The 25,808-nt window shown below is 39.8% G+C and overlaps 1 protein-coding gene and 1 long non-coding RNA gene across 6 annotated transcripts in view; both read left to right on the forward strand.

Moving 5' to 3' along the window:
* LOC146504470 (calsyntenin-2-like) overlaps window positions 1–25,808 on the forward strand; it is a 325,046-nt gene that overhangs the window by 102,736 nt on the left and 196,502 nt on the right. The window contains exon 2 of the mRNA XM_085131085.1: window positions 7,627–7,749. Within this exon, the coding sequence (XP_084987211.1) occupies window positions 7,627–7,749 (123 nt within the window). The remainder of the gene's footprint in view (window positions 1–7,626; window positions 7,750–25,808) is intronic.
* LOC146504472 (uncharacterized) overlaps window positions 24,109–25,808 on the forward strand; it is a 34,569-nt gene continuing 32,869 nt past the window's right edge. For 4 of the 5 annotated variants that reach the window (XR_014868762.1, XR_014868763.1, XR_014868764.1 and 1 more), the window contains exon 1: window positions 24,109–25,737. This is a non-coding gene — a long non-coding RNA (uncharacterized LOC146504472). The remainder of the gene's footprint in view (window positions 25,738–25,808) is intronic. The other variant, XR_014868766.1, reaches the window with a different exon arrangement.

Here is a 25,808-nt window from a genome sequence, read left to right on the forward strand (position 1 = left end):
CAAACAGAACAGCCACAAAAGGCCAAAGAGGGGGCAACAGGTGAATTATTTTCTGGCCGTGTCATGATTTTCAATTACAACCCAAAGGACACACAAGGTCTATGTGTAGGGATTTTATTTTTCTATTGTATGAAACTGTGGAGTTTAGCTTCCATTGTGTCCTCCAGACACTGTTCTAAGATGAGAGGACAGCAGAAGGAGCTCTGTACCAGGCACAGCGCAGGTCAGGGTGTCACTGTCTGAAAGGGACTGCAGAGAGACAGCCTCAATGTGACCCAGGTGTTTTGGCAGGAACACATTTTCTTTTGCTGTATGCTCTGACTGACTAATGAACTTGGAACTTGCTTGCATTCTACTCAAGGAGAAAAAGCAAAACAATAAAAAAAAAGCCTTTCTCCCCCATATAGAGAATAAACTGAATTTAAAAAATCCTAGTAATGCTTTTTAATACAGTCCATCCATCCATTTTCTTATCCGATATATCCGATACAAGGACGAGTCGCCATGGTGCAACATGCAGGTTACACCATAGACAGATCTGCAGGTCTCTTACAGAGAGACAGACAACTATTCACACACACATTCACATCTATGGTCAATTTAGAATCATCAAATACCCTAGGACTTTAAATTGATTGTAAGTGAGTGGTGCTTGATGGTAATTTTGCAGGAAAAAAAGCAATATTTCCTGTCTTACATTGTAAGTACACGGTACTTTTACGTACATGAATATAAATTTACTCACGCATTGCTTAAAATTACTTGCACACTCCTTAAATTTACTGACTATAATTATTTATTTATTTACCGTTAAACCTCAATTATTACCTCCTTATTCAACTGCCTACCTTTGAGTATTTATAGAAAAATATAATAACAATGTCATTTGAAATTATACCCGTAGTCATGGGTCATATCACATCCAAGTGTTTATCTGAGTGTTACCCACTATACAAAAAAGGGCCACATTCATGAGTATATGAGACATAGAAGTCTATTGTGCCATATAGAAAATAAATGCTTAATTTGTACTTTCTTTGGTAATAAGTAGCAGATGTAAAAAAAAATTTTTTCAAGATCCTGTTTACAGATTACTGTCAAGTTTCTTAATCATTACACCATTACATCCATTGATTCAAATTAAATAATCCAACAATGATGTTCAATAGAAGCAGAAACCAATTCTTCATAAACTGGTTATGTTCCTTTTCCTTTGTTTTATTCAATAAAATACACTAAAGACATTTTTACAGTGGGGGAGGCTCGACCCAACATTTTGACAAAGGCAGTTCACAGTATTTTTTTCTTTCTCGAAAGACTAATCAGAGCCTTACAAATGCACATCAGGGTAGCCTCGCAAGTTACACCAAGACCTTTGCATTTCATTTCTACTAGGCAGTCTAATTGTGTTGAATGCTGGCATGAGGGAAATAAAAGGTTACATTAACTCCTCACGTATTTCAAGATCCTGCTTAGTGAAAGAAGAATAATAGTGTACTTTTTTAGGGGAACAAAAGACGATATCGTAGTATATATTTTTTACAGTGTAGTCGTCATGTGAGTGTGACTTTGGATTTCTTGCAGACATCTGCATTACAACCTGTGGGTGTGAATTTACAAAGATGTGGGCATTTAGTAGGCAGGGAGGTACTAAACTAAAAAAACACTGCACTTCTAAAACACCCACAAAGGGTTTTTTTAAATGAACTTACGCTATATAATACACATTTTCTCAGCTTGCAAACTACCTGTATTACCCATATAGTCTAACTGATCTTAATTCAAAATCACTGAGCGAGTACTCAGTGCAATGTAATAAAGTCTTCCCCCCTGCAGATCAGTCCTGTCATCTTGCTCTGTGAAGCACAAAGCCAGCACACTGAGTGCAAAGAAGATTAAAGTTTGCAAAGATCTCCAAGGTTCAAGGAAGCCATGGATCACTGCATTGATGAAGTGGTAGTGGGTAAAGGGGGAAAAAGTGCACTGAGAAACACCCCTTGACAATGGCAGAGCTGGGATGTTTCTTGATAATTTGCAGCAACCCGCTGACGGACATCTCTGAGCCTCTCCGAGCTGGCATGAGCTCCCCGCTTGCACTGTAGCTGTAATTGCCTGTTGGTCACAGTAATGGCTAACTGTCTGTGCTACGTTTGCTTTTCATTATGTTGATGTATTCATCATGGCCCCCTTTTGTTGACCTTATCAATCAGAGTTTAATTTCATACAAATTTCTTTTTAATTACAACGGTTTCTCTTCCTCCCCTGTCCCCCCGAGAGGCTGTTCAGATTGCAGCACCCGCCTGTTAAGGGGTGGCACCTGCCAGCACAGTTACGGTGGCACACCGTTGCTTGGTCAGAGATTAATCAGCCATTATAGCGCCCCTGCCATGCCCAGAGCCTCAAGTCAAATCCACGACACTCAGCTTAATTGGCAGTGAAACGACAGAGGCAGATAGTCCCCCTGACCTGCAGCCAGCAGTAAAGGGCACATGAGCTCCAGCATTCACCTTTCAGCTGTCACACAACCTGATTATATTAGCCCGTACAAGTTTGACAACTGGATCGCCTAAACCCTGAGATTAATTTGAAGTACAGAAATGATTCAGTGGCCTTTCACTTCACTCATTTGTGAAAAGACAATGAAAGACAATATTACAAGAAAGTGGTAATTATGGAAATGTTCGAGTAATACATTTGATTAATTTAGTGGCAACAAACCCAGTAAAAAGCAGACAATATTGAAGAGCTGAAGGCAGTAATGGGTTTCATTAAAACAACTAAAAAAGAAAAATGGTTCCTGCTGCATTAGCTCCTGCTGACCACAAAGCCACAACCCCTGCATATTTTACTGCTCTCAGAGCAGGGCCGCACCAGCTACCGCATTACACATGCAACTGGCAAATCTCAGTGCGTGTTTGGTATTTAAGCTGCTTTAGCATGGCAACTGTTGCTGTGCATTGGCAAGCCACTTTGCAACCCATCTCCCATTTCGCTTTATATACATATCACATCACCATATAAAGAAAATGCAGAAAAAATAACCCATCCGATATATTCATATTTTAAAAGAAAGATTAACTGTCCCCTGAGGTCACTGCTGTCTTTAGGTTTTGCATACTTGGTGACAGGAGAGCACATGGTACTACTGGCTGTCATTTCCAAATGTAAAAGTAAGAAGAAAAATAACATTTGGTATTGTGTATTTTGTAAATATTTAATTCAAATTATAAAATGAACATGAGCGGGCTAATGTACCTTGAGATTTTTTTCTCAAGTGTGCAAAAATGTGACTAGATCTCATTTCCACAGTCACTTCCATCGCTTTCTTTAATGTGCCAGAAAAGACATATTGGATGGATATGACAGTTGCCTTGTTAAAAATGCTTTTCAATTGTCTTATCATATATTCACTTAAATGAATCCTTTTGGTTATAGTGGCTGATCTAGAGTTTTTTCTCCATTAACAGAATTCACCCACTTGCTTCGATGTGTGTCATGGTTGTGAAAGGTCATGATATTTGAATACCAGCTTAGGTCTGGTTGGAAAAACATGATAATCACACATGAGCAGTGTGCTCTGCTTGTTAACACATGAAACAGAAAATAATTTTGGCTCTGTCGTTAGGTGTAACACGTCTCTTGCATCTCAGTCAATTTCTTCAGCCAAACAGCCACCAGGTCTCACGAGATGCTGGCAAATTGACCTTCCTCCATTCACAAACACAGGTTATCACATGCCATTTACTGAGTGCTTTTAGTAGCCATTCAAGTTGTTTGCTTTTAAAAATTGGGGTCACTCAAAGTGCAGTTTTTTTCACGCGTGGGCATGTTTGTTTGGTCCTTTTTTAAGCACACATCTTATTATAGTCTGTCTGAAGCCTGAAGGCCTCACAGCACCACACAGTTCAATCAGATGTCGAAAAGAGCAATCTCACTGGTGTGTCGTTAGTACATAAAAGCTCGAAGCCTTTTAGTGAAGAGAACAACTGTTCTCTTTCTACCTGCAGAGGGGAAACTGCAGACAACTTTGGCTGAGATTCATGTTCATTTCAGATTGATTAGCGGATTAACCGTGTGTAGTTTTGATACAAAACACCATTGATGAGTATGTGGCTAATCACTTGGTTTCAAGGCATTAGTGCTTGCAGCCGTGGGTTCGATTGTGTTAATCGGCTGCAATGTTTCCTCTGGGAATCTCTGGGACTGATCGTCCGGCTCATTCAATTCTCCCCCCACCTGCACGCCCTCCCTTCTACCGCTTCTCGACTTCTGATGTCCTGCATTATTTCTAAGGATAAAGAAACATATCATACATTTTGTGGCACTGACTCAGGGTCTTGTCTCAAGTTGTCAGTACATGGACCCCGCTCTGCTAAAGTGGTGCCAGCATCATATTTCTTAGCAATGAATACATGAGCTGTCATTGGGGGTTAACGCGTAGGTGGTACTCCCATTGAGATACTGTGGCGATTAGTGGAGGTGGAGTCTCTTTTAATGGTCTCATTACTTCTGCTGAAAAACGATTCCATCCCACACACTGAGAGCAGTGAGACTTTAAGATGGATTTAACCCTCAATGCCAATGCAGCTTGGGCACACCGACTGGAAAAACAGTCCACTTTGCACATGCTTGATATGACAAAGGACACCAGCAGTGTGATATTAATAAACTAATTTGCAATGTTCACACCGATAATCACTGTATACTGCAGTTTATGAATAGAAAAACGTATTGTTTTAAAGTTTTTGAAAAGGCATTTTCTTAATTCTAACAAGCTAAGACTTGGTTACAGTACACATTTAATGCACCTGATACAACTTTACTACAGTTGCTTGAAGGATGATGATGTACAAAAACTTACAGGAGCCTAGTTGGGAGCAAATGGATAAGCAGAAGAGGATGTACGTATGGATGGATTGGAAGGCATGTGGATGGGCTATTGGTATGTCCAATTAAAACAACAGAGCTACGTGCATCAGTTTAGGAAAAAATGATGGTTGTGCTTAATCATGCTCATTTCTATCATAGCGGTCACGACATCAGCTAGGATGACACAGGAAGGTCTGCACAGACTACCCAAGTCGAAAAATTATCACAAGCAACATTATGTGACGAGCTGGGAGTGAGGCCAGGTTGGAATGCTTTCACAGGGTAAAATTTTGATAATGCTGAACAGAACCTTTGGGTCAGCGTGACACTGCTAAGTAGTCATGGTGAGTGGCAGAAACCGAGAAGGAAGGATTAAAAGATCAATAGGGCATCTAAACTGTGAGAAGACTGAATATGAAGCCGATGACAAGCCCCTTCTATTCTCTAGACCCCTCATTAGCTGTCATGCATTGTACTCAAACAGTATTATGCCCTGTATTACACATTTATTGGGGTTGCGCACTCGTACCAAGTTGGAGAATAATTTTAGCTTTTTTCTTGTCATCTTTTACAGATTACTTATTTTTTGATTTGCCTGCATGGGGCCCTGCTAAAGCAGTTGATTTTGTCTGGTTTATTTCTGCAACAGAGTGCTAATTGTTCTGTAACAGTCCAACAACAGATTGCTTTGGGGAAAAAAAAGCCTCTCAAGAGTGTTTTTTTTTAGTATGTCTGGGAGGCACCGTGATAACACATTCAAATAATGCTTCTACTTGATATTCCTGTGCATCATCAACAGCAAGATTTTCATTCCCAACATGACACAGTTTGACATTTAAAGATGAAATCCTGTGAAAAAAAAAAGTTTTACCCCTAACTGTTGTCACAACCTCATGCATGTTCATCACGCCCAAATACACTAACGTGTTCCCATCTCTGTCTCCCTGTAAATGAGACTGATTGTATCAGCGCTGTTAGCCATGCTTTGCGGGTTGACATTCATGAATATGCATCCCTGTGGTGCTAACATGCATTTCCCCAGTCTCATTACCTTTTTTTCTGCTACTCACATTAAGTGAAAATATAATTTCAATACTTGTTCCTAAATATCAAGTTAAGTACTGAAGTGATAGAAACTTGCTCTTTCAACACTTAATTTACATGGATTATATGTAGCTATTTCAGCTATTGCTATTGGCAAGTTCCATTATGACGCTATTATGTTTAGCTAGTAATTTGAACCATTTTTCATCAGTCTATTTTTCAGTTTTCATAATTTCCTTATTTTGGTTACTTTTAGCTAATTGAACCATTATTACATTTACAAAACTATTTCCCCTTTTCCTCTTACCTGTTCCCTTGACTGTTCAAACCATTTAAGCTAGCAATTTTGACTTTTGTGGCAGTCACTTTTAGCTAATAGCACTGTCATATCCACCACTTGTATATAATTATACCAACCATTTATCATGATGATACTAATAATAATAATAATATTTAACTAACATTTTTGATGTTAACAAGCTAACTGATAATTGACTCCGGTGGGTTGAAGATCTGCTCCATCTGATAGCTTACAGATTAGCATGATTATAACTTCTGATCACGACTGTTTCAACTTTGATCCTATTTCGATGGTGATTTTTCACCCCCACACAAACACATCAAATTCACATTAGTTGAGTTTCATACAATCTTACCACAAGCACCCAGGCAGCTGTAGAAGTGTCCCCCGGGCTCCGAGTACTCCTGGTTGGGAATCACTGTTTTAGACTGTGTTAATTTGATTTTAAGTGCAGTGAAAGCAGATAATTAAATTGTATGGAAGTGATTAAATGAAAATGTAATTGAAGATGCATTTGTTTCATAACGACAACAAAGTGTTCTTTGTGTACTCACATTAAAAGAGCATGATGTCTGGGTGCATTTACTTGTCTTGTTTGGAAACTCCACTTTTTAGCATTGTCAAGTGGCTTTTACTGGCATTCAGTGCATAACTGAAGTGCTCTATAACAATGATTGCTTGATTAGGACTTAGAAAGAGCATGCGTTCTTTGGTTTTCCTTTCACTGAATGAAAAGTAATTATTGTTTATGCACTTTATTCACCATTAAATAAAATATTCTGTTTTTTAAGCACCGCTTCTCAGGGGACCTCAAATTAAAGCTTTTCATCGTCAATTTCAATCCACATACAAAAACTTGACATTTCGAAAGCAGACAAAGTGCTGTGTTTTTCGTTTGTTTGTTTTTTATGGCCTGGCTAAAAGGCAGCAAGAACGATTTATATGAGCCACTGTTTTCTTTTGGCTCTTTGTCTTCTTCTTCTTCTTCTTTGGACTTTAGAATAGTAAGCAAATCGCAAGTGGATTGGCACAATGCTGCGCACAATCCAAAAGGCTTTTATTCAGTTATGACCGTTAATAAGACCCTGTGTTTTGACTCAGACCACAGTTTTGTGTTGGCAGCGCAGTGGTGGTCTTTGGTCGAGTTTTGTCACTATGCTTTGAAACCTGCGGGGAATGTTTGAAGGAAGAAAAGAACAAAAGAAAGAACAGAAGTAGCAGGGGAGATTAGCCAAAATGAAAAGGTCTCATAGAAAAGGAGGCTGCAGGAGCTTTGCCAGTAAAATTTGCACGGCTATTTGCAGCAGCATGTTAATTTTCTCGTGTTTCAAGCTGAACTTGTCTGAGGCCACGTTTTGTTTTGTTAAGCATAGACTTTTTAGTTTACATATGTTTTCTTTCTGTCTCCACAGTGAATAAACACAAGCCTTGGATTGAGACATCATACCATGGGGTGATCACTGAAAACACTGACATCGTTCTGCTGGATCCTCCCCTGGTGGCCCTGGATAAAGATGCTCCAGTTCCTTATGCAGGTATCATACATTTCAACCAGGTTGTCAACTCGACGAGGATCATAGCAACAGAGCACGCTAACTCAGACCAAATGGAGGCGGTCGCCAATGACTCAGGTGTTAATCCGCACAGGGAAGCATAGCCGCGGGATATACTTACACTACGGATATAAACATATAAAGCTGTCATGTGACATCAATGTGAAGGGGCTTAAATTGGCTTCACTATAACTGCTGCATCACAGCCTTTTTTTTTAAGAGTTATCCCAGCTCTTTGCTGCCTGCAACTATTAAATCCAATAATTCCCAGTGAACATACATCACATACTCATCTTTCATATTTATTTAGAGTGGAAAGTAGCCCAAATAAGCCCCATGGTGGCAGAGAAGAGTGGGGACGGGAGGGTAAGAAAAAAAGACGAGTCAAACCGGATTAGATTCTTCCCACTTTGTGGCCATTCCAGCTCATCCAAAGGGTGCCAGCTCTTGTGGGAGGACGTTAGCTGGAGGCTGTTGGCGAGCCCAAACAGTCAATCTCCTGCCAGGCTGCTAATGTGGCCAGGGCACTAGCATGGGGCTGTTGTGCGGGGCTGAAGCCCACTCACAGAGACCCTCAAGCTGAGCTGGACGAATGGTTGGACGGAGAGGGGGGCGCGTGTGATTTGTGTGCTTACTAACACTTTTTTTTTTTTCATTATTGGCTATTGTGAGTGTGTGCGTATGTGTGTGTGCATGTGCTGGAGCATGGCCTGAGGGGCTCACTGTAATGGCCACCCTACAGGGAGAAAGAGAGAAAATGATTAGACAGTGGGGAGGGTAGCTGGCTGACCAGCGTATGTCCTCTGGCTCTCGAAAGACTGATAGCCACACAAGCAGGAAGTGCACACAGAGCAGGCAGAGCACATGAGTATTCCAGGATTGCATAAGTGAGAGTAAAAGAGAGATCTTGCACTTCGATATTAATAAACAAAAGCTGTAGCATTGCCATGACGTTTTTTTGCAGTCCGCCCTCTCTTGTCCTGCTATCTCTGTCAGTTCTACATTGTCTATTGCCTCTTATCACCACTTCCCACATTCATCTCCCTCCCCGTGGTGCACCGTTGAGCAACCCCCAGCAAGCCCACAGTGCAGCAGACACTCTTACAGAAGTTGTGTCCAAATGCACAGACAAGATTCAGGCCAGAGAGAGTTATCTAGTAATTAGCTGAAGTGAATCTTTCCTTCTTCCAGCTAGGGTGGAGTGGCAGGGCAGTGCACAGGTAGTGGTTAAGGCTCATTAATTAGGCCAGCCAGGTTTCAATTACCATAGATCTAAGACACAGACACGCCACGCCTGACTGACAACAGTCAGCCAGATGAATCGGCGATTGCAGGAGCAGAGATATATTAACGAGATCGTAAAATCGGCATCTGCTTGAGCACATTTATACACTTTTGAAAGGTGTTAAAATGTCTCTCTCTCACACACACACACACACACACACACACGTATACACACCACAAACATTTATGTGGAAATCGGGATACACACATTTTCTGGGAAGCCCCTCATGGTTGAGATTAATTCAGCAGCAAAATATGACTAAGCTGCCGTACACGCCTGTCTTTAACATCACTCCAATCCTGACCAGTAATCCTCCCGGACTGCCGAGCAGGATGCAGCAGTCACCACAGTCACTGGTCTGGAACAACAGGAACTGTGGCAGCGCTGTGTCTGTCTAAAAGCTGGCTGAGACTGACATCAGCCATCACTGTGGCACTACAGCAGATCAGAAGCTTCAAAATCACAGAGACAGAATATCATGACAAGTGAAATGCACCAGCATAGATACTCATTGCTTTATGCATGGCTGTGTGTGACAAAATGGAGCCGTTTTGCCTTAGGAAACAAGGAGAATAAAAAAGGTACCTGATTCAGACAGCTATATGCTCCAGACATCAATGCAACACTTCAATATACATTCTCTGCTTTATAACTAAGTTGATATTATATTCATGAAGTGAGTTAGAATGTGCAGGAAATAAACCTTGTCTGTAGCATATGCTTCTGTCTACTCTGTCACAACACATAATTTTATTAGTTGACAAGTGCCTACACATCCTCAATCATCAACTTGGATTTTTCCATTCCAGTGACAGCTCTGCATAGAGCGATGTTGAAACTGTGCTGGAAAAGTGACAAGTACCAAGAGAACATGTCAGCTTGGTAAAACTAGACCTTATTAGGGTACCAAGGAAATCAGAAAGACTGCATCAGGCTGTTATGCAAAACTACAGATTAGTTTTAAAGACTGAGCTCGAGATAAAGCTAGTTGTAGTTCTCTGTAAACTCTGGTGTTGGGTCAGCCTGTCCGGAAACACATCTTCCACATGCTTCAGGCTTAAGTTGTTAATCAGACATCACATCAATGCAACACAAATAATACATAATTTAATCATTACAAAAGGTTTAGTATTCTCCGAACCTGAGGAAGGAAACTGCTCCAACATGTGCCGGTATAGAAGCCGTTACTTCCCTATTTCTGACAGCACAGGCTGTGGCTGCCCTTTAGTAACCTCGCTGCTTTCACCGATGCTCAGGAGATGGGTGCTGGTGATGTACGTGATAGTATTAGGTACAGTAGGTTCTGAGCTTTCTTTAGCAGGGTGCAATTGTGTGATGACTGTCCCCATAACCATTCAGGGTCGCATGGGGACTGGAGTGTTTTAAAAGAAAAAAATATTTTGAAAGAAAAATATTTTTTTGCTCCATCTCAGCTCTGTGTCTGCGTCTCTCAAATAGGGCCTTAATTTTCCACAATCTCCATGTCTGAAAAGACAGTCATGGGTGTCTAGTTTGAACAGAAGGGAGCTGAGCACACAATCTTGGGTGGCTCTGGTACTGAGCACTAGAGCAAAGTAGGTGTTACTGCCAGTCCGAATGGTTTGGCACTGAAACTTGTCAATTTAAATTCATCTTTTAATTTCCATCTGTATACTTAATATGATGTCATTTTGTGCTCCTTTGCCATAAATTAGGAGCTACTGACTGATCTGATTCAGATGCACTATAAAGGAATATTGGCCTGTGATGTATATTATGCGACCTCATTTCCATAAAAGTTGGGATGCTGCGTAAAATGTAAATAAAAACAGAATGCAAAGATTAAAAAATAATAATAAAAAAAAAATTAACCCATATTTTATTCACAGTAGAACACAGGAACATTTTGAAGGGTTGAAAATTTGAAATTTGACTTTTTGGGGAAAAAATTGCTTATTATCATTTTGATGGTGGACAGGGCCATCTTTACTACTGTGTAGCTTCCCCTCTCCTTAGCAACAGTCTGTAAACATCTGGTAACTATGGAGACCAACTGCTGGACTTTTGGAAGAGAAACCTTGCCTAGTTCTGGTCTCATATTTAATTCCATCTGGTCAACAGTCCGGAATCTTCTTTGTCATATTTTCTGTTCCATGATGTATCCAGTGTTTTCAATCATGGAAAAGTCTGGAATGCAGGGAGACCAGTTTAGCATCAGCTGTCTTTTATTATGAAGCAAAAGACAGCTGATGACGCAAACTTATATAGATCTTTCAGCATTGATGGTGCCTTTCCAGCTGTGCCAGTTTAATTACAGGCACCAATGCACCCCATACCACCAGAGATGCAGGTTTTTAAACCGAGTGCTTATAAAAAACTGGATGGTCCATCTCTTCTCCCTTTTTGATTTTGATTGTTCTGCCCACAAAACATTTTTTCCACATTGCCTCGTTCCATCTTAAATGAGCTTGGCCAAGAGAAGATAGCAAATTTCTGGAAGATTCACAAATGGCTTCTTCTTTGCATGGTAGAACTGTAACTTGAATATGTGGATGGCACGGTGAACTGTGTTCACAGATTTCTGGAAGTGTTCCTGAGCACATACACAGATTCATGCCTTGGAGAAAGATTAGAACGATTTCTCCAAATTCTCTGAATCTTTATTGATATATTATGTGCTGTAGATGAGATGTTCTTTGCAATTTCCATTGACGAATATTTTGTTTTGAAAATTTTTACACAATTTGTAGATGCCTTTTTGTAGATGGGTGAACCTCTGTCTTCAGAGAAACTCTGCTTCTCTAAGACGCTCTTTTTATACCTGACCATGTTACTGATCTATTGCCAAATAACCTCCAGCTTTTTCTTTTTAGTACCACTCTCTTACTGCCATCAAATTCAAAATCAGCTAGTATTTTTAAGGAACTAGTGAAATGTCCCTTTATACATTTGATATGTCTTCCTAAACAAAATATGAATTTATGAGCTTTATAAATCATTGCAGTCTGTTTTACACAGCGCCCCAATCTTTTCTGGGATTGTAATATGTCACTTGAGATAATCAAAGGGCCCTGGAGACTTTACAGATACCTTTCAGTTAGCTAAGACTGCCACATGACAAGTATTGCTCTGGATGCTGCAACCTTGCACTAAATGGCATCTCTGGAAAGTTCGTGACATTTCAGATTGACAAGAAAGTATTAAAATAAGACAGTATTAAAACTATTCATCCTTAACTTAAGATGAGACAAATGAATGTTCTTAGGCAATAATTTCTACTGGACAAATTATTGCAGCAATCACATACACACAAACACATTCCCGTGAATATAACGCAACTGATTAAATGAACTTTGATACAAAATTACATGTGTTTCTTTTTTAGTATTGTGTCTGTCTAGTAGGTATTATTTGTTTAAAATTTGCGATTCTGTTTACGAGGCGTATTCATGTAATCCCAACTAATCTTTCCAGAGAACACCCACTCAACAACCAATATTTTACTTAATTTACTATTTGAACACAATTATTAAGTGGGAGTATTTTCCCCACTTGGGATTTTACTTTTAACAACTATAATGTTAATGAGCACAGACTCACAGCAGTCTCCTGAATAAATACACACTACAGACACGCCTGTGAGTGCCAGTCTGCAGTTGTTCGTTAATTAACGATAGCTTCCTAAGAAGACATGTGGAGGAAGTTCTGTTTGCTAAAATTTTAATTGTGTGTGTGCATGTGTGTGTGTGTGTGTGTGGGGGGGGGGGGGTCAATTATGTTTATAGTTCAGATGCTGAGGCTGTGTTTTATGTAACTTTATGTTAGATTAGCACACACATGAGAAGTGGGTTACGAGGTTGATGTCAATCCCTGTGTGACAAAATGTAGGTATAGTCAAACTGTTGGATGCTAGAACAGCCCTGCTAACTATGCACGAGCGTGGTCATGTTTGGCTTTATATGTTGTTTCTAAAATTAATTCTTAATTACTTAATGGAAATCAGTCAAGGGAAGTAAGAATGGGGTGATGTGCATGTGCCAGCTAGTTTGTGCTAGCAGCCTAGCCAGTGTGTTCTGATGTGAAAATCCAGGTATGTTGCTTATCTTACTTAAGAGTAACTCACTCTTCAAGTACTTTCAAACAAATCAAAGTAATTATCTTCTATGTGACTATCAAAAGTAGTGAAATCCCATAAAAAAACTGAAAGTTAAAAACTGCTTACTGCTTTAACTTAAAAACACAATGGTAAATGGCCTGTACTTGTATAGCGCCTTACTAGTCCCTAAGGACCCCAAAGCGCTTTACACATCCAGTCATCCACCCATTCACACACACTGGTGATGGCAAGCTAATTGTAACCACAGCCACCCTGGGGTGCACTGACAGAGGCGAGGCTGCCGGAACTGGCGAACTCCCAACTCTTGAGCCACGATCGCCCCAATGTTAACAATGTTAAAAACTGTTTACTGTAACTTAAAAAACACAACAACGTACAAAACTGTTAAAGTAATAAATCACTCATTCAAAAAACAAATACTTAAATACTGAAATTAGGGTTCACTAGAAAAACTACACCATTAAGCAGTTTATAAAATGAATATGCAAAGACAGATTCATAGCAGTGTTAATGACAAAAACTAGCTTCGGTCAAGCAGGATTTAATTTTTTCACAAGTACAGTGGGTGTTTCAAACTGTTCTGCTCTGCTAAAAGTAAAATTCTCTTGTTGATGTAAAAATGGACTGCATTCTGAAACATTCACTCTGTCAGTGGTAGAAAATATGTGAGAATAGTGCAATAGTCCATCAGGTTATTAAGATGAAGTGGCTTTTTTAGGTGACTTTTTGCAGGCCCAATGTTCTGAGTAGGCTTCTAAAGTGCCAGGTTTTGCAAGGTTAATGGGCAAAAGCAGTGCTGAGCGCTGGTATTTGACACAGGTTAGCTGGTTGTCAGTCATTCCTCATTTTCTGCTGCCTGCACACACACAGACACTGGCACCCATATATTTTTTTGAGGCCTAACTTACTATTCATGTGTCAATCCTTCACTTCCACTGGTCCCTGGAGCCTCGCGACTTTTATTTGGGCGGCAAGCAAATGTCTCACCAGTGACCCGCAAAGCGCATATGTGGCTCAATCAGGAGCGCTGGCAGTTGAGACAGGCTCAGAAAACCTTAAAACCTCCCCTCTACACATTCACTTACACATTCAGCTTTCATAAATATGTCCCCCACTTTACATTGGCTCTAATGTGCCATATGACACGTGCCTTTTGTCAGACTCTAGAAGAGGTAGGCTTGCTCTTGCTACTTATTCCTGTTTGTGTTCTGCAATCATTCACAGCAAATAAGAAATCTGACTGACAGCAGGTATCAGCCCGATTCCCGCTGTCTCTTCTGATGTCTGCGCAAACAGTGTTTCTGAATTCAAATTTTTCCGCATTATGAAAATATACCTCTCAAGACATTAATAAAAAATAATTATCTCTGACCTTGGGAGAATCCAGCAGCTTCCCATTACTTAAAAAACGGCAGGTGATAGCACATCATCTCTCACCATAAAGCAAGGTAAATAGATCCACATAAACATACAGGGTGGCTAATGTGCTGTGATTAATTAGCCCCTCGGCGTCTGTCTGATTGAGAAACAGATCTCAAGCTAATTATCAAAAGTATCTCGTTAACATGGTAGCAGTAGAGCTCGGCGCAGTGTGTAGGTGGAGAATTAACACTGCTTTGTGTTTATTAACAAGAGAAGAACGAGAAGGGTTTGTTTTAAAGTTGATATATGTTGCGTGACTCAGAGACGGAAGAAATATGTTGAAGTGAGATAAATGGCTTAATGAACAGAGGGTGTAAAGGTTAGGATACAGTCACTGTTTCTCCTTGTAAAAGATAAGATAAGAAAATGCTTTGAAGTCTCAAAATACGCATGTGGAGAAGTCAAATCAAAGCATTTAGGTCTTAATATGAAAATACCACTTCTCTTAGCATGCATACTTGCGGCTACTTGACTCAGACAGCGCCTATGATCTGTCATCCGGCACACTGACAGCAGTGTTGTTTTTAATGGTTAGTTTTGTAGTTTACAGGTTCACAACAACATTACAACAACAGTCGCCTCAAGGCGCTTTATATTGTAAGGTGGACCCTACAATAACACATACAGAGAAAAAACCCAACAATCATATGAGCCCCTATGAACAAGCACTTTGGCGACAGTGGGAAGGAAAAACTCCCTTTTAACAGGAAGAAACCTCCGGCAGAACTAGGCTCAGGGAGGGGCGGGGCCATCTACTGCGACAGGTTGGGGTAATTGAGGTTCAGTTAGTTAGTTACTTTTTCACATTCAGTCGGCTACTATTAAAATAATTCCACATTTTCCTGATTGTTCTCTTGTTCATTTACTTTGTTGACTACAACGAAGCAGTGCTTCTGACTCTTTGGCACACAGCTGCAACACAGTGATGTTTCCTACAGATGTGCCAGTGTGCATGTTAAAGTCAGCTAGTGAAATTGTTATTATTACTATTAATTTTATTGTTATTATTTCAATGAAGAGAGATCATTAGAAGGAACTGAATATGATTTAGTGACGCAAAAAACTCTTGTCCCTTTAAACTCTGCCCATCACGGCAGTGACAGGAATTAAGGCAGGACCCCCTCCTTGTTGGTTTGAAGAAGGCGAGAGAAAGATGATTGGACTACAGCAATGTGGGCGTTGACTGTTGGAAAGTGGAAGTGATGTAATGAACAGAAAAGCAGCTAAACACCTAGGACAGCAGGCAGAGGAGTAAATACAGAGCTTGAACATTCACATAAGTTTCACTTTTATTATCATCTTTATTATTATTATTGTTATTATTGTTATTATCATGTACCTTGCATTTTAAAGAAGCATTCTTAAGCTTGAGAATGAAGAACGATGTTGATGCCACAACTCTGAAACTGCAACACAGCGGCTGAAACAACACCAAATGTGGTGTCACTTTTGGCACATGGCGCCGTTCGCAAGGGTGAGAACATCGAGTATAATGGGCCCATTAGTTCTGCTCTGCAGAGTGAGGAGAGTCCTCTGAGGGAATCATGAGTGGGACTGTATTTTGCAAAAGACATTCAGCTGAGTACCATGACATCTAAATGCAGCGCTGCATCAGACACATTTTAAAGATGCTGAGGGAAATGGCAGAAAGTGCTTTCTTTAATGAGGGGAGATTCGCAGGAAAAGGACATCTCATTTCGCGGAAACTTTTCCTCGCTCGCTATTTCTTTTGCATCGTCTCCACCCGCCGTGTTTAAGCTGAGTTTATTACGTTTTATTGTATCGTTTGTCAGATTGAATAAATGGAAACTAGATGTCATTCTCATCCAAGACCATCACGACTGAGAAATATAGATGTGGAGTTAAAGAAGGAGCTTTCTTGTGATAGAGCCTTTATGCCTTTTAAATTTCATCTCATGAGCTGAATGGAAATTTAGGGCCAGGGGGCTGATTTTAATAAGGCAACTTCTTTTCCCCCTTTTTTTATTTTTCAACAGGTGCGGCTGTGTCAATTCACTTAAAACACTCTACTTCAAAGCTGTGGCTTAAAACCATGATTAAAAGGTAACAGATTGAAATAATTTTGCAGAGCGATGGTCCAAAGACACACGAAAAAAAAGAAGAATCCTCCATCACAAGACTGCCGGATGCCCTTAATCCATCTCTGCTTTCTGTTCAGGTTCTCCTCCTTCCGTGGTTCAGCTCCTCCTTCCTCTTTTAGCGGTTTTTTTCCTCGTATTTCGACCCGAAACAAACGCTCGCTTTCCTTTCTTCCTTCCCGTGTGCTCACGCAATTGTCTCATCTTTGCTCGGATGATTTCCACCTGTCAGATTTCATCCAACAACTGAGCGCCTGTCCACAGGATGTTGCATGATTTTCCCCACAGATGACTGCTCTTACATTTTGGACAAATAAAATCTAATTACTTCCATTTGATGTCATTTATGAAGGCTAACAGGAAACAGATGGACCTGACAAAGTGTGGAGTGCTAGTGCAACAACAAGCCTGTAAAACTTGAGCACAGTGTTATTGTGTGATACAGGTATCCTCGCAAACTTGCTTCGGCTGACTTTTGAGCTGAAGAGAACCGGCAGCATAATGACTATCTTGCTCCTAACATTCAGAGTGCCCTATAGTGTTCAGCTTGAAGACAATGGAGCCATCACTCTGCCATTGTTCACATACTCATTTATTAATGAAGTACTGAAATGCAATCTGCTTCTTCACTGAACCACACAGATGAGGGAAATAGTCTTCGTAATGAGATTTTTTTCCGGGCTTTTAGCTTTTTTTGTCTTTTGATGAGTTACAGAACTGGCAGAGGGGTGGCAGGCAGGTTAGAGTCACTCACTCTTTGTTCGTTCAAAAGGACTCTGGAAAAAAAACAACCACATTTGAGATATCTTCAGTGCCATTAAGCTGAATTTTCAGTCGACTTCATCCTTACCTCGCTGTGCAGCTTAGAAACGTAGCCTCTTTCATAAAGACAAATTTGGTGGTATTTATTTAATCATTTTTTTAGGTTGCTCAATTGAAAATGTCTATTATTACTGCAGTAAGTGTACAGCTGTGATGTATTCTTTAGATCAGTGGTGTCAAATTTGGCCTGGGGGCCAGATTCATCCTGCCAAGGACTCCAATCCACTGGGCAGCTTTTGGAATAAGTAAGGCATAGATTTGGGAGTTTTAACTGTATTTTCAGCTATTTACAGCTCTTCCTATCGATAAAACCACCCTCCATAAAAAAATTAATTAATTAACTAACAAAAAAAATTCTTTTTTTCACTATCTACAATAAAAAATACATTTTCCTACGGTTTAAAAAAGACAATAGTTAAAACCTGTGTTTTTCTGTGTGATGTTACTATTTTTATTTCTTATCATTTAAGCCAATTAGAGCCTGGACTCCACCGACTGTCAGTTTAAAAGTGATGCACGACAAGCAAATCACTTTGTGTGGATCCATGATTAAGCTTTAACAAAAGCTAAATGCGTGTTATGTAAAATATATAAATATATATATATATATATATATATATATATATATATATTTTTTTTTTTTTTTTTTTTTTTTTTATTTATTTTTTTTTTATTTATTTATTTATTTTTAAATCCACCCACAGTATTATCGTTTGTACCAGGCTGTTAATGTGCTTTCCAATGGTGTTGGTGGAATATAACGCTGTTTAGTTTGACTGCGTCTTTCGAGATTGACTTGCTTTTGACCTCAAGTGGTCACTCCAGGAACTGCAGGGTTTGGCTTCATTTTTCAGCTCTGGATGTTTCTGTGCATATAAAGCACATGCATCTTGTGGTTGAAGGTGTCCAAAAAAAACCGAAACCATATTTAAATGTGTATGCAAATAGCTGTTTGTAATGTACAGTTTCACAATAACTGCAAGTGCCAATAACTCCAGGCTTTTATTTAACAAGATGTTTATAGATTTATTTAAAAGGTGTCACTGTTGCAGCTGCTGCTCTGAATAAAACACTTTGTATAGCACTGTTATATATATATAACATGGCTGCTTTTCAGGTGCATCTTTGTGTTTACACATATATACATATAAATATGTATATATATATATATATATATATATATATATATATATATATATATATATATATATATTCATATAACCATATGTTTGCTGCTGGTGTATTTGTTCTCGATTAGTATTCAAGCCTTGAGGCTTTCAATTAAAGTGTCAGCAAACTGTCATGAGCGCTCTTCTCGGGAGGCAAACACAAGGAAGAGAACCAAGAGTCAGCTTCGAGTCATTGGAGTCTGATAGAAAGAAGGATGTTGTTTCAAAGACTTCTCGCTGAAGTTCAGCTATCGAAGCTGCACTCCATGAGAGTAATCCATGTTTTAGCAGTTTGTCAATATCACAGTCATCACTTGCCAGTACATCACAGCTTCGCTTCAAAGAGTTTGACGCCGCTTTTGATATACAGCTTAAATTTCAAAGTTCATCCTGTCTACCCGTGAATACTTTTTTTTTCATTGCGCTATCTCTGATGTGACTCCCAGTCCTATCTTCACATCATCCCATCACATTTTGAGTCCTCTCTCAGTCTGTTTTCCGAAGAAGACCTCCCCATTTCTTTTGGAAATTTGACATCTCCACTTTACTGCCCTACTTCACACACACGCAGACACCCAGAAGAGACCTCAGTCGCTGTGCGTGTGTCACACAGATTTTGAGGATGCAGTCATAAAGATGCTCTTTCAAAAAAACATAAAACTTCAGGAACAACTCAAGCTCACACTCGTGCATTTGTGAAGAAACTTGGAAAATTCAAGAATCCAACACTGCCACACACTGTAACTTTTCACTCCTTGATTTACTTTGGTGATAATATATTTATCCTTCACTCTTTCACTGCCTAGAGTTTTATTGAGTGAGTGCAATTTTCCCACAAGGGCAAGAAATTGTATGTCACACTGAATTTAAAAGCAGCGAACTGCTGTTATTAAACAGCACAGAGGAGAACACAGGGAAATGAACCTGTGAATCAAATCAAAATCTCCTTTTGATAGAAACATAATAGATAGTCAAAGCTTTAGATTTAATCCTAATCCCCCACCCACATCCATGTAGTTAATTCCTGGATGGCCTCAGCCTTGTAGCTCCGTATTCAAGAGCACAGAGGCTGTTAGGGCATTGCTCCTGAAAATGTCTTGTAGCTTTAATCATCTGCAGGAATGATCACCTGAAAAGGCACCCACTCCTCTCTCCACTATTACTTCATATTGAATAGAAAGTACTTAAAAACATAGATGAGGACTTACACAATCTTAGCTATAAAGACTGTGTCCAACCGCATTGGAGGGCAGAACAATTTACAGCTCACTCGTGACTTTGAAGGCACCTCCTTGTTAATTCATTCAGCTAGAAAAATAAACACGTGCACTTCCAAGCTTTACAAAATTTTTATACTGATGCATACAGATTCTTTTTTTTTTCAGAGCAGAGCCAATGTAAGAAAGATATTTCCATGTGCTGTTAGTATCAGTGGCAGAGGTTTGCTGGAGGTCAGTCAGGACACAGACGCTACAGTCCTCAGAAAACAGGAACAAGGACAAGGTTTCATTATTTAGCATCAGTATCTGTATTTTCGAATTAAAAAAATAGGTATATACTAGGGGTGCAACAATACACAAAATTCACGGTTCGGTTCGGTTCGATACTTTGGTGTCACGGTTCGATATTTTTTCGATACAAAAAAAATGTTCATGCCTTTTTAATTTGTCATTTATTAAAATTATAAATATAGATTTTAACTCAAAAGTACAGTTTTTAAATTTAATGTTGCTGAAACAACAAAGTAATAAAAAAATAAATCTCTCTGATTGAGGAATCACTCATCTTTGGAAAAGAGAGTTTATTACAGAGAAATGGCTCTTTCCAAAATAAAAGCTATACTATACGCTTCTTCTGGGCTATATTCTCAGCAGCATATTAAACATATCAGGTCCCCGTAAGGAGAATCATGTGCTAACGGCTGTCTAAATGACTCGGGTAAAGTTTGTAGCATGCGTGCTTGTTGTTTTTATCTGCTTCCACTTGTCTTTGCACTAGGATGATGTAGGTGTAAATGTGCAGTCATATTCGTTGTGTTCCCACTAGTGCTGTCAGCGTTAATCTCATTAAAATGACATTAACGCCACAACACGGCAAATCTCCGTTAACGAGCTACCGCGGATCGCCCCGTGCGTGGGGCTAGACGTTAACGAGCTAACTGCGCTAACTGCGCTAACGCACTAGTTCCCACCAATGTAATTGAGCATTGCGTGGCACATCCGACATACTGTTTTACTTTTGTCCATGACACGCTTACCTTCAGGGTCATACGTCACATGAAAACCATGAAATAGTTCCAAACGCCAGATCTGAATGAGGGTGGGGGAGGTTCAATTTGCCATGTTGCAAGGAGAGCTTAACTTCTGTCTCGCTAGCTCGCCCTGCGCTCAGTGAATCTGCGTTCGACTACTCCGTCTAGGCTGCACTGTCGAGCGCAGATCCACTGAGCGCTCAACACAGACAGCATCGTCAGAAGGAAAGTTGATAAAATAAATTAAAAATGTTGTACTGTTCATACATATGCGTACCGAACCGAAAGTACTGTATCGAACGGTTCAATATCGATACGAGTATTGTTGCACCCCTAGTATATACATTTATATATGCAAGGAAGCTTATTTTGCTAGTGGAATACTAGCTTTCTGCTAACACTGATAGGATGGGATAATACCCATTTCTAAATGATAACTATGAAGTGGAGTTAAAGCATAAAAAAGGTGTATAGTCGTGTATGTGACGTAGGTGGTCATGGTTATCAATGGTGACTGCTCATTTCTAGATGAATTTGAACAATAAAGTCAGTAAAACTCGCATAATGTTGATTTACTACAATCAAACCCCATCAAACCAAAAATAAAAAATGGAACTCAAGTACTGTGCACATCTCAAGCCAACCCCCATTTCTTTCTATTTTGTCAGGAAAATGGGAAATGGGTGTAACAATTTATTAAAACATGTGCAATCATATATGGAAATATATGTTATAAGACTAAAAAACATTTTGGAAAAATTCTAACAAGCTTGAAAGTCGATGTTTTGTGTCACCACCCACTAACGCAGCCTGTGTTTTTCTGGCCAAGTATGCTTTTACTGCATTGGCAGTGTGCTTGGGATCATTGTCACACTGAAAAATGAAGCTGTTGCCTATCAGACATTTCCCAGAGGGTTTTGCATGATAGGTCAAAATGTGATGGTACTTCAAAGCATTCAGTAATGTTTCTGCATTCCCCAAAACAACGGGCTGAAACAAAGCCCCAAACATGACAGAGCCTCCGTGTTTTACAGATGGCTGTAGACACCCTCAAAACTTGATCCTCAGTTTTGAGTTTTTTAACAAGTTTATGTTTTCTTTTGGTTTTGAAAATTATTAATGGATTGGCTTTTCCTTTGTGTGTTCATAAGTTCTTTTGATGGTGTATGTTTGAACTTTGGTTGCTTGTTTGTTTTGTAAGTTATCTTTGGTTTTTGGTTTTGTATGTAGTTTGCTGTTCAAGTCAATTGGGTTTTCCCTCAGGGTTCCCCATTCAGTCCTATTTTGTCACTGGCCTAAGTTAAGTTCATACATGTATCTGTGTTCCCCATTTCAAAATGGAGAGACTATTTAGAAGAACTAAACATGATTTAATAGGATAGAGGAATTAACTAATCTATTTGACCATTTGACATCGATCACCCATCATGTTAGAACGGAATCCCAGCAGCGATAGTCTAGATCAGGGGTAGGCAACTCCAGGCCTCGAGTGCCGGTGTCCTGCAGGTTTTAGATCGCACCCTGGGTTAACACACCTGAATCAAATGATTAGTTCATTACCAGGCCTCTGGAGAACTTCAAGAAATCCTGAGGAGTCATTTAGCCCTTTAAATCAGCTGTGATGGATCATGGACACATCTAAAACCTCCAGGACTCGAGGCCTGGAGTTGCCTACCCCTGGTCTAGATGGTGGTGGGGAGGAGGTAGGTTGCACGAATGAGAGGCTGATAGAGAGAATGACAGAGTTCTGGGATTTGAAGCGAAGTCGAAGCTGATTGGTTCATCAAAGGCGAGCAAGAAGATGACTGGTCTAGACCAGGTTTGGCAGCGTGGGAAAGTAAAAGCCTTAATTTAAATGTTTTCTCTTCCTGTTTTATTTTGATAATCTTTTGTCTCTGGTGCTTTATTTTTAATTTTACTTCCTCAAGTGTCCTTTGTTGTCTCCTCCATTTTGCTTTGGATTGCTTTGCTCTGCTTTCCCTGTTCTTCCAGAATTATTTTTGTGTTTTCCTGGATACTTGTTTTTCCTGGCATCAGTCCCTACTAATCCTTGGAGTATGGAACTTTTTTTTATTTTTGGATTTACCAGCATTGAAAGCTCACTTTATGTTTAACTTCTGGGTCTTCCATTTAAGTCTGTAAAACAAAGACACACAGCGTTTCATGACAAACCATTCCTGATGGGACTTCGATGGATCAGCTGAGGGTCCAAATGTATCTTTCAGGTCTTCTGTCAGATCTTTACTGGAGTTTTTTCCTGGTTCTTAAGGAGATGACTTTCAGATAATGCTCATCTGCTGTTGATTGTTTTTTAGGCTTATTTTTCCCTCAACTTTCCCTCCAATTTCATGACTGCAGATGCGGAGTTTTCAGCTAATAGCCCTTGTTGGAGCTAAAGTGCTATGTTATGCTTGTCAAACTATGTTATTCTTACCATTTTATTTGTTTAGTTCACGAAATAGGAACAAAATATCTGTTTTTATGACAGTCTGCCAGTTACAAAGTGCCTAAAGATACAATTGGTTGTCTGTTATATGAAGACGCAATCCTTGTTCATCCCTTGAGCTAATTTTTCTTCTTGTTTATGGTTGAATGATTCATAGATTAGTCCTAAGTGGCTTAAAAAACAGTTGAACAAAAACATTCCTCTGAAAACGATCAGGTGCAATGAGTGAAAAAGCAGACAATGACCAAAGAAAATCTTTGAAAGACCTTCAGAAAGCCTAGATAACTAAAAAAACTTTTAAACTGATTTTTTAACTGACATACACTAACCACTTATAGCAGAAGCATAATAAAAACTGCCAGAAGACCAGTGTTTACCTGACTACATTTACATTTTTGAGCTACAGCTCTGTGGTGTTCCATTCATTCTAGACTGTCTCACAAGCACCCCTGAGAAACCACAAATTCAGACAGTGATAGTTATGTTAGTTCCTATTTAGACATTCATTGCTCAGAGCATATTATCCCTGTATATAGGAGCGACTCACAGTCGGAAGCCCACTTTAGCCTGATAACACTCTGCTTTTTATTTCTTATTCATTTATTTATTTAGATTTTTTTTTTTTTTATCTCTTCTCTGCTGTTTTATCTTCTTTCCACTACATGTCGTCATGGCTAATATCATTTCCAAATGTTCCCTCGCATTTAAATCAAAGACTCAATTAACTGAGTGAAGGCTGGGTGGGCGGGTGGGAGGGTGGAGAGGCAAAATGACTGGCGGAGAAGGAAAACAGGAAAGGAATGATGATAAATCGTAAAACATCAAGCGGCATCAGTCGGGAGGACACATGACTCACTCAATGTGACTCAAATGGAAAAAGAAGGAGTTTTTTTGTTTTTATATAGAGGGTTGAAAGTAATGCAGGGAATGTGATTTCTGTTTAGGCATTATAATTAGGTATTATAATACACAGACAGACGAACACGTAAGATAGTGTAGCACGTGCTGAAGGTCGTCTGGTAGACACAGAAAAGGAGATATTTTAAGTAAACACAGATTATATGGAAACATGACAGGAAATCATCAGTGGTAATTAATAGGCTCTGCTGACTTGAGATTACAGACAATATCCAGGAAGCTGCACATCAAGGTTATTTACCTGAAAGAAAAATGCCTTAAATGCGTTAGGTTTATATTACGTGAACTGGTTTTATATATACAATCTAAATCTGCCGTGCACACACGCACACACACTCACTCACTCGTTTTTATATCTTAGTGAGGACATTTAATTGGCATAATCCTTTTCTTAGCCGCTTACCGTAAGCCTAACACTTACCCTAAGCCTTACACTTGCCCTAAGCCTAACCATAACCTAACTGTAATCCTGTCACTAAAACCACATTTTGAGCCTCAAAAATGCCTTCAAACTCATGGTGATGAGTGACCGTTGGTCCCCACAAGTATAGTAGCATGCCAATTTTCTGTCCTCACAAAGACGTCTAAACATGTACACACACACTTGCAGAAATTACTGCTTCTGGTTGTACACCTGTATAGTTCAACAAGGGTAAATGGTAAATAGCCTGTATTTGTATAGCGCTTTACTAGTCCCCAAGGACCCCAAAGCGCTTTACACATCCAGTCATGCACCCATTCACACACTGGTGATGGCAAGCTACATTGTAGCCACAGCCACCCTGGGGCGCACTGACAGAGGCGAGGCTGCCGAACACTGGCGCCAGTGGGCCCTCTGACCACCACCATTTTCCCTCTGAGAAAACACTACCCTGTGACTATTCATAAAGAATATTGTAGCCCAGATGAAAAAAACAACACATTTACACCAATGATAGAGAAGAAAGAGTATTTATTCTCTTTATTTTAACTGTTCACACCAACAAAGTGTCATATTTCCTATGACCATTGAATGCACCTCTCAGTTCACCCCACGTGAGGGCAACTAGCTCAGCAACCAATCAAAGCCTACCCAGGCCGCATTGACCCTGTCAGCCAGGAAGTGAGGTGAAGGTGCATGGAGTTCCCGGGTTTTTTCTCATCTCAGCAAGAGGAGTGGAGGCATCTGCTACTCAAATCGAGAAATCCACGGACAAAAGCGAGGGAAAAACTCAGAATTGAGAGGAAAGGAAGCCAGCATACTTACCTGCTAGAAATCCGGAGTCGAGTGGCTGGATGAAGGAGAGAAGCAACGTCGGTAAGACAAGTGTTATTCCGAAGGAAAAAAAGTTGTAGAGACTTACCGTCGTGATCACGCTAATGCTAGCTCGGTGTCTCACAGGCTAACCACTCACCTTTCATCCGGAGAGCTGCTGCAATTCCGACACCAGTGTATGTTGAGCTTTTGTGAAACAGAGCAACGGTGAGCAACATGTTCTTAGCTGCTCTAAAGCTAATTTTTGGCAGTTCACTGTGAGTTTAAAGTAACCTAGA

The sequence above is a fragment of the Neolamprologus multifasciatus genome, chromosome 14 (assembly GCF_963576455.1).
Source record: "Neolamprologus multifasciatus chromosome 14, fNeoMul1.2, whole genome shotgun sequence".
NCBI classification, from domain to species: Eukaryota; Metazoa; Chordata; class Actinopteri; order Cichliformes; family Cichlidae; genus Neolamprologus; species Neolamprologus multifasciatus.